Here is an 18,844-nt window from a genome sequence, read left to right on the forward strand (position 1 = left end):
CAATGAATGGCTGACATTTATAATGGTCATCCTTGAAGAAAACACAAAGGAACTTACTTAGTAGGAGACTCTATCCACCTCAGATCCATCAATGCGAATGAGGGCTTTAAAATATCCTCAACCTAATGCAAGCAGTATAGCACTGTAGGAGGAAGGTGGTATTTAAAACATTAAGGTTTATCTTGACTGAGTGGGCTTTCTTTGTAAAATAGATTTTTCCTGCACAATTACATTCAAGATTATTTGATTTCAAGGGTCGTTAGAAAAGAAAGTAATTTACATTTTACTAAAAGTAAGCTACGTCCTAAAACATAATTTAATTTTGCACATCCAACAAAAACGTAGACTACATCTACGTTACAAAAACAAATCTACGCAATTCGCTGCCCACTGCTGAAGTTTTCGACGCATCTGATTGGCGGAAATTAGCAAACGGAGACGCGTCATTGAAGCTCGAATTTCTGCGTGAGGTTGCACAAATGCTTAGATCTATAGAATCCCTACACAAGACTGTTTACAGTCGGAATCATATCCCGGTGTTATATGAATCTGGTCATTTGTGCAACCTGTGAAGAATTTAAGTGTCTGTGCCTGCTATGTAAGTGTTTGCCTATGCTGAATCAAATAGACTACAAGATGCTAGCCTCCCGAGACATTACATTACTTAGACGACATTAGTGAAAACGTTTGGTTCAACAAACAAGATGAATACCTCAAGAAGAAGCGAAAGTGAGTGGCAGGGTATGGTCAGCGAGGTGAGTGAACCAGGTGTCGAAGATGAAGGAATCAGGGAACACTGAGCTATCGTTGTTATCGAGCCAATGATGCCCTGCTAGCTAAGCTAGTTCAGAAATAACCTTTGGCTTGTCCCTAACCTTAGCTAGCCTTGGACGGTAGGGAAATACATGTAAAGCTTCTAGTTAAGCAGGTAATGTCAGTATTTTACACATTATTTACTAAGTTGCAGTCTTTGTGTGGTACAAAAGTCATGCCATAGGGTCAAATGCGACACCTGTGTCGCATAATTAGAATGTTCGCACGCGCACGTCTGATTCTTTGCCAGGAAAGGGTTAATATGCAACGTCGCTACGTATTTTTTAATCAAAATAGTGGATATGGTGTGGTTTTATACGATTATGTAGTCTTAAATATGAAGAATACTCACAACCCATGTAGAGCTATGGCTCACATTGATTACATGCTATTGTTGGCTACTTTTCATGTACAATCGAACATGACAATTTGATTTATTCAAAATTATTTATTTTATACCTTCAGTTTCTGGTGTGTAAGCGCAAGTTAGATAGCAAGAAAGAGGCCCTCTTGATCTTGTCCAAAGAGCTTGACACTTGTCAGCAAGAGAGAGACCAGTACAAGCTGATGGCCAACCAGCTACGGGAACGACACCAAGGCCTGAAGAAGAAATATAGAGAACTAATCGTAAGGCAACATCTAGCATCGCTTTATGTATTTCTTGATTCCAGACTCATCTACAAAAACTAACCTTGTTTTTATATATAGGATGGAGATCCCACTTTGCCACCTGAGAAAAGGAATCAAGTGAGTTGTTATTAAGCACACAAGCTTCACCTAAGCTGAAGACTGAGACCAACACTGTTGGCTAGCCTCTGTGTGTTGACTAATGTCTTCATACAGACATTGAAACTTGCGCTCATGTTGTGCAGGTGAATTTGGCCCAGCTACTGAGAGACTCTAAAGACAGGAGTAAGCAGCTGTCAGACGAGGTCAAGGAAATGAATCAGCGATTGGCTGAAGCCCAAGGAGACAATAAGGTAACCTAAAAATAACAACATTGACATACATACTGGAATTGTACTTGTACTTTTCACGCTACTTTGAATGAACAGCGTGTAATCTGTCGCACCACTAGTGCATTTGAATCTTGACAGGATATAGAAGTGACCTAACCATGTTTACCCCACCTCAGCTTCTACGGATGACCATTGCTAAACAGAGACTCGGGGACGAAGAGGTTGGGGCGCGACACTTCCCTGCCTACGAGAGGGAGGACTTAGTCCAGCAGTTGGAGACAGCCAGGGAGCAGGTACATGATGGGTCTAAGACAGTGGTTCTCAAACCTGTCCTCCAGTACCACCTGTCCTGCATGTTTTAGATGTTTCCCTGCTCCAACACACCTGATTCAAATGAATGGTCGTTACCAGGCTTCTACAGAGCTAGATAATGACCCATTTATTAGCTATGGCCTGGATGCTAGCTAATTGGGTTACTATCTATGACTACATGTGTTACGGGGTGACAGAGTGAGTGGACCCAAATGCAGGAGAAAACGCCCCACAGGATGAAGGGATCAAATAAAGGTATTCAATGAAGGACTATGAGAGTAGTGGACAGCCTGGCCAGGCTGGAAGAATGGGCAGGGTAAGTAGGATAGGTAGGCAAACCGGGTAGGCAGGCAGGTCAGGTAGGCAGACAGACAGGATATGTAGGGAGGGAGGAGGGTAGATGGGGACCAGAGAGTGAAACTGCACAACAGGAGATAATTATTAGTAACCAGACTATAAATCACTGCAGAGCGGCCTCTAACTAAACTGAGCGTGTGTATACAGTAACAAACAATCTGGTGAGTGGATGTAGACCCAGAGGAGATGGGGTAGATGAGTTGATTGAAGGCAGGTGCAAATACTGAATAGGTGGAGTGGAAGACATGATCTGAATCACTGGAGCCACACTCACACAGAGAATGGCAGAGGAAAACAGGAAACACAAGGGTGAACCGGAAATCAGAGCCGGGACTGATGACATGTAGCAAAAGGGTTTTAGACTAACAGTTCTGAGTTTGGTTGCAGGTTTAAGTTAGGGTTAGGACAATTAAAGACAACAGAAGTACAAAACATGGCAAACTCATAAAGTAATTTATATTGTTATAAAGTAATTCAACAGTTGTTTTGCGAGGTTGGTTGAACGAATGCATTCACTGTAATATTTAGTTCCCTCTGACTCGTGTCTCATAGAACGAGGAGCTGGAACACAGCATGAAAGCTCTCACGGACGAGCTGCATGACGTGAGAGCGGAGCGCACGGTGTTCCAGGAGAAGGCCCAGAGGCTCAACCGGGAGATGAACCACATCCTGGGAAACCCTGAGACCGGGATGCTGGACATGGATGCACTTTGCATGGAGAACAGGTGAGAGGGAGGACAGCGATAAACAGTAGCTCAAGCTGTTTGCATATGCACACTACAGTCTTATCTTACATTTGTAAGTGGATTTGTTTGTGCGATTTGTTGTGTTGGAAGTGTCCTTGGAGTGAGCGGATGTTGTTCTACTTACAGATATCTACATGAGCGCTACAAACAGCTGCAGGAGGAAGTCAACATGCTCAAAACAAATGTTGTGAAATACAAGGTACTGTACTGGAGACATGGAGACTGGAGATCACAGGGATTTTCTACAGTTCTGTCTTGAGATGATCACCAACATTATACTGTAGTATAGGTTGAAATTCTACTGTAGGTGGATATTCCTAGGAATTTGGCATATTTATAATTTCACAACTACAAGAGTGTAATGTTTTTATTTGTTTCACATTTTTTAGAGTGCTCTGGAAAGTAAGAAGAATGCTAAAATGTATGGAAAATCCAACAGTAGCGCACTCACAGGCGTGCTTTCAGCCAAACAAGGTAATTGTTTAACTGTGCTCAATACCTACACATAGTATAATTACACTGGTGTCAAACACTAACACATGTCCCATCATGTCTAAGGCCCATACTTGCTGTGGTACAGTCATTCCCCATGTTATTATATTGTTATTCATAGCTGCCACCTTCAGCTTTTCACCTTTACACCACAGATAATGTATTTGTTGTCACATTATTTGCCTTTCATGTACAGTTCAGGAGTTGTTGCTATCGGAAGAGAACGGCTGCAGTCTGCCGGTAACATCCCAGTCCATCTCAGACCTCAAGTCCCTGGCCACAGCACTGCTGGAAACCATCCATGAGAAAAACATGGTGATTCAGCACCAACGCCAGACTAACAAGTATGACTGTTCTTTCCTGACTGAGTTAACCAGCCTCCATTATCAGATTTACCTCAGGAAAAACAACCTTAATACGCAACAGTGGCCAACATAGCAAACGCATTTCATGCATTCTGTCTTGTACATCACAAGTGCACATAAACTACACATTTATAAGCTTGTGTTGAAATTCTTTTGTTCATATAAATCATTCCCACTGTGGACAGGATTCTGGGAAATCGTGTTGCAGAGCTGGAGAAGAAGCTGAAGACCCTGGAGGTGTCTGGGCTGTGGAGTCTGCCAGGTAGCTGCCTGCCTGCCTGCCACACACCACTTGACATGAATAATCAGTCAGTGTGCATGCTTTGTTTGTTGACATGGAAATTGGACACTGAAACATAAATGTGCTTCCTGAAACTCTACATACCTCAGACTGTGTTGGGCCTCCACTGAAACGTTAAGAAGAAAATGAGTTGATTCAATTCTTGTTGCTGTTCTGTCTTTCACTGAGTTTGTCGTCTCTCTCTATTCTTTTTCCATGCTCTCTGTAGGCTTGACATACAATGTATGTCTTGGACTGTCTGGGAGTATGTTTCCTCTCAACTTACTTACCACATTTCTTCCTGTTTCCATTATTTCCATCCCACCAGTATATCAATTATTAACTTTGATTTACTGTTGCCCTCAGATCTTGAAATAAGTAGGCATCAATTCTCAAGAATTATAGTATAATGCCATTGCAGACAAAATTATTAGACTTACATTTCAGGCTATATAATTATTGTGCCAGTCATGAAGACATAAGCCATAATGCTGCGGCTGTCCTGTCTCAGTAACCTAAAACCTGTGCCCATATTGTTATGGTGCATGAATGCACCTTTCAGTATCTCAATTTTCAGTCAAAATAATTTTTGGTCTTGAGAATGGAATGCAACTCAGGGACATGGTAGGGCTGTCATTCCGTTTGATTGAAGCGCATCAGTAGACCTATTTCAGTCATGTCCTGGCTGCCATCTAGTATACCTAAATAGCATCCCATCTTTTCCCCAAAACACAGACATCTAAGACTGTTTGACATTGGATGCCACTTGTTTTTTAAGGTTTCTGTGTGACAAAAAAAGCTTCTGATAATGATTTGTATAAGGAGGAAGAGACGCCATCATCCTGAACGAAGTCCACCAACCTAGAGAGCAGCCAGTGTCACCAAACCCTCAAAACCAAGAAGAAGTAAGCGTGAAGCGAGAAGTAAACGTGGAGTCCTATACAGGTGAAGGACAAGCTGAATATATAGATATATAATTCAAACATTTGTTATTGAACATTCTTGTTGGGTGTTCCTTTGTAGATGACCTTGCTTACTCTTTGGCGGACTCATTTTCATTCTGTGACCATTCTGTGTTGTTCCAGCAGATGGCAGTGCAGCAACTGAGGGGGGGCTGACTGATCTGCCCAGTACGTCAGAAGTGCCGAGCCAGACGGAGGGGCTGCTAGGCGACAGCAGCAAGAAGGAAGTCTCAGCAGTGTGTGAGGACACGCCACACACTGTGGAGGAGGTCACCGACAACCTTCAGGCGGATATGACGAACCTTGAGGGTCAGACAAGCGAACAATCCCTGAGTACAAATGATGTCACTGATTTGGCAACAAACCAATCAGATGAGGCTGGGTGGAGGGCTCCCTCTCCTTCCTCGGAGACAGAGGTCGAAACGAACCGCACCTCAGACACTATCCACCAATCGGGACCTTCAATAGACCAGGGTGGAGGATGGGCAGATCAAGACGTTCAGGGGTTGGGGTCTGTTGTGATTGACAGTAACGAAAGCCTGGCGACAGAAGAGGCAGACGTTCCGTCGTTAACCTTCAGCTCTCCCGGCAAAAACACTCTGGTCCATGAGGGAGAGAAACTTCCAGACTACAGGGCACAGCTGGCAGATGAAACACGTGAGCAGTCAAATGAGGAAGAATCTGGAACAGCTAACAGTTCAGACCCAGATCTTCCAAATCAGAAGGAAAACATTGCTTGATAGTTTACAGAGATGCTGTAATTCCACACGTATCTTAAATACTACTACAGGTGGCCTGTGCACCATGCAATAGCTAATGTGCTACTTTGGGTATAAGCCTTCGCTTTTATCTTGACATTAAAATGCACTGTGGGCTAAGTGGCAGCCATTTATAAAAGGAGTCCAGTTGAAAGAACTTTATTCTCAGTTTTCCTTTTTGTCTCAATGTGAGCTGAAGACCCAAGTCTAACATTAATATTTATTGTGATGAGTTAGCCTCACTAAAGCTAAATGCATGCATGACCAATCATATACCATTTTATTTTAGTTTGATGTTCCACTGTTAATTGTAGAACAAGACTATTTATTTTACAATTTAGTTTGTCTGTATCCTACGTTATTACTTTCATTTCAAACCATAGGAAGGGATGACCGAATATTTTGTTCTAACACTACGTATAACACTCAGAATGTCTCCTTTTTGTTTTCAAAAGGTAGTACTATGATGCTATTCATTCATTTGTGTGTAAAACACTGCTTGATTGTCAGTCAGTTGTGACAAATGTCTTCTATATCAAGGCTAGCCTCTGAAACTTACCTTTGTGTATTGTCACTAATCTGTTCAGATAAGAAACGTCAGTCAGTCACACAGCAAAATATTTTATGTCTACAAACAAAAACAATATGCACTGAATGTTACACAGTCATGTCAAATGGTCTGGATCATCGAGCACCAGTTTCAACACTCCTACAAGCAAACACAAAAGAATGATGTACAAAGTGGGGCGACAGCATAAAGCCCTCCACGTGCTTGAAATGTATTTTCCTGCAGAATAAATACTTTTTACAAAACTGACTTTTAGTAAATTTTATTTCAATGAACTGAAATCACCTACAAAAGTGAAATGACTAAATAAACATAATGAGACACTAAGACAAGCCTAATGAAATGTTTAGGTATAGAGAGGATACCTGGTCAGACCAGACCTTGTCAAGAGACACGTTGAATACACTTGGTCACAAGATCACTACATTCAGAGCAAACTTTTAGTTTGTTTTTATGTGAATAACTGCAGTGACAATAAGTTGCATTGTTATATTGACTTTAGATCCGCACCAGATGCATCCCTCACTGCCCTCTGTGCACGATTTCAACAAAAAGCATGTGTTATACAATATCTGTTTTACCATGTGCCAAAATTACTTTCTACTCTACTCCCTTAGGCCCGGCTTCTCTGCTGTCGTTGTTGGTACTTCTTCCACAGTTTTGGTGTAGAAATCCCAATGGAACAACAGGCTAGTCTCCTTCCAGCGTTTCCATGGAGCAAGCTCCCTGCATCTCCGCCTTGCCCAAGGTCATCCACCCCCTCGTGGACCACCACCGCCCGCCCCAGCACCGCCCGCCCCCCCAACAGGGTGGCCTCGGAACCAACACTTTGGTGGATCTTCCCCTGATCTGCTACAAAGTTTCCAAAGTCCCCTGGGTGGCTGGGGTGAGGGACCCTGTAGGGATTGTAATGTCCACCCGTGGAATCACACCCATCGCTGAAGTCGCCGTACTGGTGGATGTGGATGGCTCTGGGCTGGCTGCTTTGACCAGGGAAGCCATTAAGATGGAACTGGACACTTAAAGCCCCTGCTGGGTACTCCTGTTTGAAAAGCACATGACCATACACCTTAGGAAGACCCTCAGCCAGCTTGGTGCTGGGTCTCATTTTGCAGACAGCGTATAGGGTCCCATTGAACTCCGTGACCTCTGGCGGTGCTATGGCCTCTGATTCAGCTCCAACTGTGTGGGTGGAGGAAGACACCTGGCAACCCAGCAACACAGCCAGTAGACACATCAACTTTGTGGTTCGCAACATTGCCGATGCCCTATAAGAAATCAGTTAAATACATCAATTAATACTTAAATCCTGAGCATCAATTCATATACATCATTCATAATCCTGTCAAGATTCTGAGGTGATACTGTGCATTGTACTTTAATGGGTTATTCATGCTAGCAAACAATGCCTACAAGTCCAAATGTTTCGCCTACAGTACCTACATCTTTGACACGAGTCGCGCTCGGATCTGAGGAAAACAAGCGCATCTATGTCGCAGCTAAAGACCAAACAAGTCAATGAAAACGTTTTTTTAAGAAAAAGGTCAGTGCTTGCGTGAGATGTTTAACTTACTTGATAGGCGACATATACAACTTCTTCTTGAAATTATGTAACAGTTACTGAACAATTTGGATTTTTTATTCACGTTTGTGTCGACAGCACACGTAACCTGTGGGTGGAGTTAAACGTGTCACACAGACACCCAAATCCGGAGTTTGGCTGAGTTTGGAGCAGACCCCTTGAAAGAGATTCTGATATGCGATTACTGTTACCAATTCTGCTTCTTGACCCCGCTTTTTATCAATAGTTAGATAAGGTACCAATAGTTGGATAAGGTCAGTAAATAGGCTATAGTCGGAAAACGTCCACCAAAAAATGAGAAAGATAGTGAAATGGGTAGCCTACATCAAAACAATGAAAAAGGACAAGACGTCAGAAGTAAAAACTATGTTAAAATACAGTGTATTCACCAACGTTTCAAGTAGGCCTACTTTCAATATATTAATAATCTAAATAGTCTACGGTGTAAATAGTGTCTCCTTTTGTATAGCAAAAATGTGTCACTAAAGATTTTTACTTGCTGAATGTCGTTAAACTTTTATTGTTCTTTGAAATTACATAATCCATCGTGAGGTGCTCATATTGTGTTCTTTCTAGATTATTGTGATCATCTCAATGTTATGTTCAGACAATGACTATTGTCTGCAAAGCGATTATTGTGCCATTTTGTGTACAGGCATTCTTTGGTTTGAAAAAATGTTCTTTCTTTCTTTACTTTCAAACACAAACATTTACATTTTGGATTGATTGTAAAAACTGCTAATTAATTGTTGAGAAGAAATATGTCATTACAAACAGTCCCTATCACAACCTGTCACAAGGCAATTGTTATACATCTGCCACAAATAGGTACAAATCTACCATTATAATAAATTGCAATTTTCAAGTACCGCTGTTGTATGCAAAACTACATTAATAATTTAGAAAGTATTAAAAAGAGTATAAATAGTTTGAGCAACAACATTTGAGCAAGTGCATCCCTATTTTCCGAATGGTACTGTTTTATTAGGCGGACTCCAGGGAGGAGGTGGTTCGTCTTGTAGGATCGCCTGGATCTGCTTCTCCTTTTTCTGTCTCCTCTGTTGTTGTTCTTTCCTTAGCTGTGGGAAATAGTACCAACACATATAAATAAGGCAATTTATCAACTATTTATAAATGCACTCTATAATCTTATTGTCTATAACCCCATTTCCCCATGGAATAAGTACTACCAAGTAATATATTTGTGTACATACCAGCCATTTTTCATACATCTCCAAGGCCATCCCATCTCTCTCTTCTTTTTCATATCTCTCCTCCTCCTCCTTAATCTTCTGTTTCCTTCGCTCCATTTTCACTTTCTCAGTGACAACATCCTTCTTTTTTTCATCCCTGTATCATTTCAGGAGAGGATAGAACAATCCTGTAGATCAATGTTTTCATTTGAGACATTCTGGTGACTGATGGCAATGCAGTTCACGTTACATGCTGTATGATATGTGACATTGACAAATATGAAAGGAGTCTTGCTGTTTTCAACATCAGAAACACTTTTTAAAATGAAATCCATATTGAATCCCATGTCTTTTTTTTGACACGTACCAATTTGAAACAGCAGATTTGCATTCTCTTTTTCTCTCCTCTTTCTTCTCTTCTTCCTTCTGCTTGACTTTACTGTCAGCCTCCTTCCGCTTCCTGTATTTCTCTTTGAGGATCTCATCATGCTCCTGTTTCCACTTCTCAAACACCTACAAAGGTCCTTCCATTACTGAATGCACCCATATAACACTGCCATTTCCACCACAACATTATCCTGTTAGTCCTACTTCAATATCAGTGCTTAATAACAAGTTGTGTTACATGTAAAACCAATGCACAATACCCACTTTTTTAGACGACTGTTTTTTCTCTTCTTGTTCATCAATTTCTCTTTGCTTTTTTCGAGTCGCTTCTTGCTTTTCTTTGATTTGTGCTTTGATGACTTCTGATTTATTTTCTTTCCAAGCCTCATAAGAAGCCTTGGCATCTTCTGTTTTAGTTTGTTCATCCTATGGTCACATGGAAGACATGCAAATATGTGCACATTTTTTTTACACAAACTATCCTTCGAACTCTCGATGGAATGCTCTTTCATCACAATGCAACCTCACCTTTTTCCTTTTTTCTTCCTTTAACTGTTCCTCTTGTTTCTTCAACCTCATGGTCTCTTGCAATTTCTTTTGTTTCTTTTTAAGCCACTCCTGTCGTTTGCACACACACGAAAACCAGTCCAATAAATACAACGGTCAGGTGCACATTTACACCGCCATCTAGTTCATCTCATGCATTGGGTGTACTGACATGACATCAATCAACGACATCTATCAAAGAAACCCTGCGTTCTGACCTGGTATATGGCTGCCCTCAGGGCATCAGATGCTTCTGGTTGGGCCTCTTTCAGGGGAAGCTTGCAGTCCAGGACTTTGAGCGAGCCCAAGTACTTGGATTCCACTGTGTAGGAGCTCACGCTCCGGGATTTCCGTATGCCTTTTGATTGGCTGCTTGAGGGTCTGAGTGTTGAAATTATAAAAAGGGGTATCAATAGAGGGACAGAAAGAAATCTTCAGTTACCCAATTCTGGAATACATATACTGTAATCTGTATCTGGGACTAGATGTTCTAGACAGTTGAACAGAGTGGTGAGTGCCAAAGAACAATCAGTTTCTTTAGAAGACACAATAATACAAGATACAAGACAAGTAATGAAATGTATCAACTGACCTGGTATCAGATTTTTCACTCATATGACTCAACCTGCTGGTAGTAGGTTCTAGGGGAACCACATAGTCCTCCTGAACAGAAAAACAGTAAACAAAAGACACAATATTACAATCTGTATTAATACTGGTGGTTTGGTTTGAGTGAAATGCAAAATTTCTGTACCTTTTGAAATCAAATAATGGAATAACTTACTTGAAATTCCTCAAATGACGAGGAGTACTTTCCACCCTGATCTTTAATGTCCTCTGAAATGTTGCCATCTATGAGATATCAATGAAAAAAATAATGTGAAACACACTAGTAAAAATATCTTCAGTTTAGTATCAAGTGTATGGAAATCCTAATTGACTCTCATCATTTTATATATCATCATAAAAACACACACAAAAAAAGACGTTTTTATAACCTTTACTCCAAGAGTCTTCAGTGGATTTGGAGAGAGCTTGTGACTGTTGACTTCTAGTTGAGGCAGAGGACTTGGTAAGTTTGGATGAGATTGAGTGGTCTCCTTGAGAGCCCTGTTTTAACAAACAGTAAGATATTCTTGCCTTACATCAATGTATGGGCAAGTAGCAACCTACACGTATTCAAACCGTATTCAAACCATCTTAAGTTTTGTTATTCATATAAAAAGAAAACATGGCACACTAATTCCATCAACATGGCACAACTTACATCAGTGTTATAAAAACAAACAAATATTGAACATATTTAAATGAGTAAAATGGTAAAAGATCCAACATTTTAAGAATTTTCCTCACTCACTTGTGGACTGTGGCTACGAGTAGTAGACAGCTTGCCAGAAGATGAGGTTGTGCTGTTGCTGGCCATATCGGAGGCTGACAAGGGGAGGGACACAGATGAAGTAGGAGCCCTGCTGTCCGGGGAGGCAGCATCCGCTGCCCTCTCCTCAGCCCGCGGGCTGCTCATTTTAACAGTCCTGGAACGTGGTTTGGGTCTGGGAGGATCATTCTCAGGCAAACTATCTGGGTTTGACAAGATTTAGGAAGAAACTATTGTTTTGATACTTTGAAACAGTACTAATATTCAAAATGTGTCTTTATCTTGTATTTCAAAGCCCAAACGGTTATTTACCTATAGTGCCGTTAAAAGGAACATTAAGGCCTATTACCAAAAGTTGAGAATGAAGGCATAGTTGGTCAATCAAAAACAACAGACAGATAGGCTTGAGAACAGACTCTTACCTGCCAGAGATGTGTGTGTTACTCCTCCAGCCAATGGCTGTGGAGAAGGTGGCTTCTGTTCTCCAACCACTGACCCCTTCTTCTCCTCGCTACTCTCAGAAGACAGGGGCAACGGAGTCTCCACCTCCACTCCATCTGAGGGCAAGGGGAAGGGAGAATCCCACTGGCTGTTCTCTGAGGTTCTACCTAACCTGGCTTCAGATGGACTCTTCCTTAGGATTGAGGAAAGAGGCGAATCCCAGTCATGATTCTCTGAGGCTATGGACTCCTTGTTGTCATGTCGAGAGCTTTTAGGACGCTGTGATGGCGAGGTGGTGTTGTCTCCAATGGTGGAGTCTGTCTGTCCATTGTCAGGGGACGTTGGCACCACATCCTGTAAAGGGGATTTGTTCACCCTCCGAGTTTTCATAAACGACACCTTCTTCGGTCTCTCATTCTCTCCCTCATCATCTGACAGCTGAAAGTCATTGATTTTGGCTTTGCTTTTCCCAGCCTTAAATGCATCCACACGCTTTTTTCTTGAACTCAGAAGTTCTTTCAGAACATCTGTGGACATCGCACAAATTTATCAGACAGGTTTTGACATAGTATTGTAAACAAAAATTAAGACAGGATCAACTATAATCATTCTTACCATCCTCATCACCATCATCATCAAAGTCATCTGAATAGGAATATTGGTCAGACTTTTTCCTCGCTCTGCAAGACACAGCAGCCTCCAGCTCATCCTATAACAAATTATGTTTGTCAGAAGAATTCTTAATGTGTGTGGAGGTCGACAGTTAAAGATCAAGATTAAGACCAGATAAGCCATGGACAAAGCCATTACAATGTGAATGAGTTATTATCTATTTTCTACGAAGGCACTTATTACATAAGCTGGATAGTCTAGTTCAGTAGATGGATAATATTAGCTTCACATAGCTTCACGTGTGTAGCTACAGTTACTGAGTTAACTTTATATTTAATAGGCTTTTGGCTTGCTTCGACAGAAACATTAGCTAGTGTGTTATACATGTGTAGCTATAGTAGCATTAACTTACGCTAGCGTAGCTAGTTTCAGTCGCTATCTAGCTGTAGCTGTACCTGGAAAGTTGTTCTCCTTGATACCTTTGGGCTTTTTGAGTGTGCCAAAGTTGTGCTGAAGTAATTATCTGTCATTCCAAGAGGTCCAAGAACAACAGCAGCTAATACTATTCGACAAAAATATCAAGCTGTGTAGCAAGCTAACTCACTGACCAAATGTGTTGTCAGTAACCTATGGAAACGGGGGCAAATTAAACACTTCCAGGTCATTATTTTTCCGTCTGTTGCACATGCGCATGTTCCTTTCTGACATTTTGCATGCTACTCTTTTGAGCAGAGCTAGCAGTCGGACCTATAGAATATTTGTAGTGTGCACATACAAAAATCCCCCAAATCTGTTGATCAAAAATAGTTTGTTAACTTGATTGGTGATACATATTTTATATAATGTCCACTACCTAAAAATAAATGAAAACATTCCTTAAATGAAATAATCTCACTTTAAATTGAAAATACATTTGAAAAAATTAAGAAAAACGGTGGAATGATAATTGTCTTCTCTCAACCTCGTCACAAGGGGGAGTAACACCACGGAACATCTGAAACATACAATGTACTTGAACCTAAAGAGGGGGAGGCACACAGACCCGTCATGTTAATAGCAGAATCCAGCTGTTATTTCTGTGTCCCTGTCATTTACTATTTTAGGATGCACAGAGTGCAATAACAGACAAGCTGTTAAGTGGGAATAGTTGGGATTAGGGGACTACAACTACTGTGTATAGTAACCATCCCCTCCCTACAATGCTGCCACTTTTATTCAGCGAGCTCATCTACTATAGCTACACTGAAGGACTGAGGCATACACATTCTAATTATTCCGGCATCAGCACCGATTCCCTGCCATCTGTAAAAAGCGTTACGCAATACCTGAAAACATGCTTCATTTGTCTCCACTCATTTTCTGTTTACTATTTGCAGCATTTTTACAGCTACTGCGGGAGCTAATAAGACAGAACAAAATAGAGGGATGGATGGAGAAGAATATACAGAAAAGAAAGAAGAGACTGGAAAATATAAATGTAGAAAAATGACATCTCTTCTTTGGTGCACAAAGGCTACGGCTTCAGGGAAAGGCATTTCAGTCATGCATACTATAGCCCATGCAGGGTAAATTGACCTTGGGTTTAAAATATAGTCTTCCTTGCAAAGCAGAACACAGATCTGTAAGTCACTAGAAAGATGTGTGTCCATTATCATACATGTATACCTCCAAAATATCCTTATACAATATTTAGTTTAAAGAGCAGCTATAGGCCCACTGTGAAATGAGGGTGATTCTTAATCTTCTGTGATATTTGCAGTAGCACCAATTTCATTGCATTTGCCTTTCTAAAATGTCATTGTGAAAATGTTTTCAGGAATTCTTACTCCAATATTCATTACTTGTGACAGAGGCCTTTTGAACTGTTGCTGTCCAGTTGAACAATTGAAAGTCAATGTATGCAGACAATCCCCATAGAGACAATGGCATGACATTGAATATTCCTCATTAAACCTTCCATTAACTATTGTATTCACTCCAAAGCGAGCATCTAAGTCACTGTAAAAAGAAAGGTTTGTAACATTGCTGCATCCACTGTCACCACCCTCCTCCACCCTTTTTTGTTACATCCACCTCTCTTGCTTCTTCCAAACCATTTATTTCAATATTCACTTCAAAGTGTTCACTATGAATAATACAGCTGTGAGGAATAGCGCTTGATGTCATTTTTATTGAACTTTTATGATAAATGAATTTCTCTAAAAGGACCCCAAAGATTTACCTTTAGAATACTGTCCTATCCACTGGTCTACTGTCAAGTATTCAATGTGGTGAGGTCATAGTTCACTGGCGCTTGTGACAATAGCCAGATGTGTTTCATAGCACAGCACTGTATATCCGTCCAAATGAATGACCTCTATTTTCTTGAAGAATTTACTTGGAAGCAACTGATATTTGGGTGACCAATCTCTCTGTTTGCAGACTATTGCTGGCCCAGGATGTACTAACAGTTGTAAGCTCTCGCATGGAGAGGAAGCTCAATGTTTTAAACACAGTGTGTTGTGGAGAGTTATGAGTTGTGTGGCTTCCTAGCCTCGTCTCTGCTTTGCGTCAGCCGAGAGCGGGGAGAGACGTTAAAAGGCTACCGACAGTAAGACAGAACATGAATGGTCTTTGTCCACACAAAAACTGTATCAACCTATGAATGGAAATTATTCCCGAACTGTCAAAATTTCTGAAGGAACGTAACAATGGATTAGCCAAAACGATTCACCTGCAGTTCTTTGCCTCCCCACTCTGGCCTGGCTCATTAACTGTCTGAAGACATCTCAGCGGGTACTTTAAAATTCACACAACTGAGAAAGTAACCTTTGTTATTCATCGGATGAGAGAGATGGGAGAGTCTTGACAGGAATATTCAATTATCCTTAGATGTATGACATGCTTGCAATACAGCTGTATTTCCTCTGACTTTCTACAAAGCATCACAAACAGGTTGTTTAAGTCACTGCTTGATGTTCAGTGTCAGCCATCTTCCACCTCACCGTATGTAGGCTACAGTACAAACAAAGATTAACTGATTAGCAAGATACACTTAAATGGTGATATATATACACAGGAGTATTGACACAAAAGCTTTGGTGTATCTTTGGCTCACTAAAAGGCCAGCATTGACAAGACCGCCGTGAAAACATTCTAACATCTCCGCGCATGGGCGAGGTAGAATTCTCCTATGACACACATCCCTCTCAAGGGAGAAGCATGATATTTTTGTGTCACTGAACCATGTGCTGCCTCTCTGCAAACATTCCTTATAGTTGTGAGATGGACGACAGCTGTGTCCACACATAAATTAACAGACTTACCCCCCCCCCTCCCCAATATGTTGCGGTTGGGGTCTCAGGTTGGTTCTTTGCTATTAGTATGTAGCATGTGCAGCGGCCATTCGTATTCGCAGTGTAAACAAATGACACTAGAGTATTCTTAGAAGTATCTGGAGTCTGGATATGTGGCAGATACCGTGGGAAACTGATTGTTTATCATAGAAATCCTACTTTTTAAGACAACACCACAGAATAGGAGTTCTGCTACAGTGTTGTTTTAAATTTTAAATGTGAATTACACAGGCAGAATTATATTATAGTAGTAATACATATTTAGATACAGTTGGTGGTCATTTAATGCCAAATCATAACAAATGAAGGAAACATTTCAGAATTTCACTACATAGACCATCTTTATGGTTTGGATCTGTGATCAAAAAATTGGGAATAAACGTTTTTACTTTTTCTTTGTACACTACATCTAAACAACAACTGAATATTAGATTAACATAAAGTCTCGAAAGGCCTTTTGAACGGTAGGCTACACCCGCTTTGTTCCAAGTCACAAAAGGTAAGAACTCAAAAGAGCATTGATTCAGAACAGCGTGATTTGTCTTCCATTTGTTCAATGCATTACTGTTTGAAGTAAGACGTGATTGTTACAAACTACCCTCAGATCCTAAAGTTGTGCCCAAGGTCTAAGGGTATGTTCTGGTCCTTGGCTCCAATCCCATGGTTTATATGCTAGTTCCACAGTGACAATCTGGAATTATTTTCATAATGTCAATTAAACATCCATCTTGGCAGTCTAGATGTTTGAAATCCCCAGGAAACTAAATCAGTACCTCACCAGAAACACTGAGATTTCGGTGTACTGAAATGTTATGTGCCAATGTTTTGTGCTTGCCACAGTGCATTTAGGGAATAGAGGGGAAAAAATGCTTTGTTAAAGTGGGATTTGAGTAAATGGGGCCATAAACATTCTGTAGAGACACCTTAGTGAAAAGAAACACCAACCAGAGCTTCAATTAGATACTTTCAATATATGTATTTCAAAGATTAGCTGTGTTTGCTTTGTGGTTGATATTTAAATTACCATTGAAGTGACAAATCAGTCTTGTGGCTTCAGATTGACTTTGGATACATAAGTGACAATGGATGTCATCCAGATGGGCCTCCAAGGAACGTTGCAAAGCTTTCAACTTTCCCTCTTGGTCCTTACTTCTTTAATATTTTAGATCTGAAGTGTGTTTGCTATGTCAGATTATAAAACTACTGCTCAAATAATCTAGAAAGTTTTTCATTTAACCTCAACTACAAAGCCAAATGCCATCAAATATTCAGTCCATCTTGAAGAACACCAGACCCCAAGTTTCAAGTTAAAGAGGTCCGCACATACACACACATGCATATCACCACTAGTCACTAGGTGCAAGACTGAAAATGTCTGGACAGTACTAAGTAGATATCCCTATGGATAACATGTTGCTATGGTATCAACATTTAAAAAAATCCAGTCAATCTCCCACTTACAGAGTTGGCTGACTTTCCAGGCAAGATTGTGTAACCAAAGAGACAATATTGCATGTTCTCATGCACAATGGTGTCTGAGCACATTCATCTGCTGTGAGAGTAAAAAGCTGAAGTTTCTATCCAAACGGATAAAGAGCAGTACAACACAAGGCACTTCCATACACCTATGCACTTGAACACACTTCAATGTACATAGTGCTATATAAACAATTAAAAGGTCAATATGGTCTTTTGCTGCCGGATTTGGGGGGGAAGTTCAATTAGTTTAGTGTGACAAAAGCGGCCGAGCGTGACCAGGGGCAGACAAAGTAACAGGGATGTGATGTCGAAAGGAAAAGGTTACAGCTTTTGTTTGAATGGAAATCTATTATACACCATTGCCATGGTTGTGGACGTGTGTGTACCTTGAAGGTCAATTAAGCTCCCCAAAATGATGACTAGTGTGTTGATGCCATATAGCATAATCATTACAACTGTTTATTGATGACAAATTCAGCTTTGTTCACCGCAGAAAGGAATTTTTAAAAGTCTTACTCTTCTAAAACCACCCGTCTTGCACATGGCTGTGAATTGTTGCAGTGTCTCCCTCTACTTCCATGGTTCCAGTCTAGCTCTATGAGTCAACAAAATCAAATCAACTCTGTATACAATATTTGGGTTTAACTGGATAGGCCTTTCTCCCTGCAGGGCTGATCCATCTTTTTACCTCACAGATTACAGAGGAGGAAGTGAAGAGAGGTAGGAAGAAAATGAGAAGAGAAAGAAGAGAAAACTAATATGGATCCAAAATCTATTCCAACTCACTTTGAATTATACAAACGTACAGTGTACCCAAGCGGTAGACAATTTGGCAAACTGCAATCTAACACATGCATTTTGAATTACAGATGGGATGAGCATTTACAATCTGGATATTGTGACTTATCTCAATCACAGCTGTTTTGTACAGCTAGCCTTTGGTGATTCATTGTGTGATTTCTCATCAACAAACCAATTCTTCTAGGTTAAACAGTTTGAAGCCCTTTAAATAACTTTGAATGTTACTTGAAAGCCAGGCCATTTGCACATTTGGCTCTATTGCAGCATAGGGTATGGGATACCCTTTGGGAAATTCACTGTAGTCACATCACATTGGGGTCAAGCCTGGGATCAGTCTTCTTACAGAAGGGTCAAAGCAGGGCTAGATTATCACATCCACGGGATGACTAATACAGCCTGCGTCCAGACTTGAAATGGCTTAAAGATAGTTCACCAAAACAATTGTGCCTTATATGTATTTAGTTGATTTGGAGAATGTTGA

General features: G+C 40.7%; 3 protein-coding genes across 9 annotated transcripts; 1 reads left to right on the forward strand and 2 right to left on the reverse strand.

The window, feature by feature from the left end:
- The first annotated feature begins 442 nt into the window (after window positions 1–442).
- Window positions 443–6,861, forward strand: LOC134033541 (coiled-coil domain-containing protein 149-like). 6 transcript variants are annotated; one of them, XM_062477746.1, is made up of 13 exons: window positions 443–755; window positions 1,279–1,440; window positions 1,522–1,560; window positions 1,686–1,793; window positions 1,949–2,065; window positions 2,994–3,166; window positions 3,314–3,386; window positions 3,577–3,661; window positions 3,876–4,023; window positions 4,230–4,306; window positions 4,554–4,589; window positions 5,147–5,269; window positions 5,410–6,861. In XM_062477746.1, the coding sequence occupies exons 1-13, from the start codon at window positions 705–707 to the stop codon at window positions 6,024–6,026; spliced, it is 1,809 nt and encodes a 602-aa protein (XP_062333730.1). In that variant the 5' UTR covers window positions 443–704; the 3' UTR covers window positions 6,027–6,861. The 6 variants fall into 6 exon arrangements, with proteins under 6 accessions (XP_062333730.1, XP_062333734.1, XP_062333731.1 ...); XM_062477750.1 differs by having other exon boundaries at window positions 443–729; XM_062477747.1 differs by having other exon boundaries at window positions 444–755; window positions 5,413–6,861.
- On the reverse strand, window positions 6,859–8,745 carry sod3a (superoxide dismutase 3, extracellular a). Its single transcript, XM_062477752.1, has 2 exons — window positions 8,186–8,745; window positions 6,859–7,880 (listed from the first exon to the last, which is right to left on the reverse strand). The coding sequence occupies exons 1-2, from the start codon at window positions 8,197–8,199 to the stop codon at window positions 7,226–7,228; spliced, it is 669 nt and encodes a 222-aa protein (XP_062333736.1). The 5' UTR covers window positions 8,200–8,745; the 3' UTR covers window positions 6,859–7,225.
- Window positions 8,746–8,872: 127 nt separating this feature from the next.
- Window positions 8,873–13,382, reverse strand: map9 (microtubule-associated protein 9). Of its 2 annotated transcripts, XM_062477744.1 has the most exons (13): window positions 13,204–13,382; window positions 12,752–12,845; window positions 12,118–12,663; window positions 11,678–11,898; window positions 11,319–11,430; window positions 11,105–11,172; window positions 10,913–10,983; window positions 10,539–10,701; window positions 10,303–10,392; window positions 10,039–10,200; window positions 9,755–9,900; window positions 9,409–9,544; window positions 8,873–9,273 (listed from the first exon to the last, which is right to left on the reverse strand). In XM_062477744.1, exons 1-13 carry the CDS (start codon window positions 13,276–13,278, stop codon window positions 9,154–9,156), a joined length of 2,004 nt encoding a protein of 667 aa, XP_062333728.1. In that variant the 5' UTR covers window positions 13,279–13,382; the 3' UTR covers window positions 8,873–9,153. The 2 variants fall into 2 exon arrangements, with proteins under 2 accessions (XP_062333728.1, XP_062333729.1); XM_062477745.1 differs by lacking the exon at window positions 8,873–9,273 and having other exon boundaries at window positions 9,439–9,575.
- Between the last annotated feature and the right edge of the window lie 5,462 nt (window positions 13,383–18,844).

This window comes from Osmerus eperlanus, chromosome 14 (genome assembly GCF_963692335.1).
Source record: "Osmerus eperlanus chromosome 14, fOsmEpe2.1, whole genome shotgun sequence".
Lineage (NCBI taxonomy): Eukaryota > Metazoa > Chordata > Actinopteri > Osmeriformes > Osmeridae > Osmerus > Osmerus eperlanus.

Excerpts from the sequence above, each read along its gene's own strand:
- map9 (XM_062477744.1), bottom strand. The coding sequence starts at position 13,278 with ATGACAGATAATTACTTCAGCACAACTTTGGCACACTCAAAAAGCCCA. Across the intron at positions 10,393-10,538 it reads TGAGGGCAGCCATATACCAG|GAGTGGCTTAAAAAGAAACA; the intron begins GTCAGAACGCAG and ends TGCAAACGACAG. Across the intron at positions 9,545-9,754 it reads AAATCTGCTGTTTCAAATTG|GGATGAAAAAAAGAAGGATG; the intron begins GTACGTGTCAAA and ends GAAATGATACAG.
- LOC134033541 (XM_062477746.1), top strand. The coding sequence starts at position 705 with ATGAATACCTCAAGAAGAAGCGAAAGTGAGTGGCAGGGTATGGTCAGC. Across the intron at positions 3,167-3,313 it reads GCACTTTGCATGGAGAACAG|ATATCTACATGAGCGCTACA; the intron begins GTGAGAGGGAGG and ends TTCTACTTACAG. Across the intron at positions 4,024-4,229 it reads CACCAACGCCAGACTAACAA|GATTCTGGGAAATCGTGTTG; the intron begins GTATGACTGTTC and ends CACTGTGGACAG.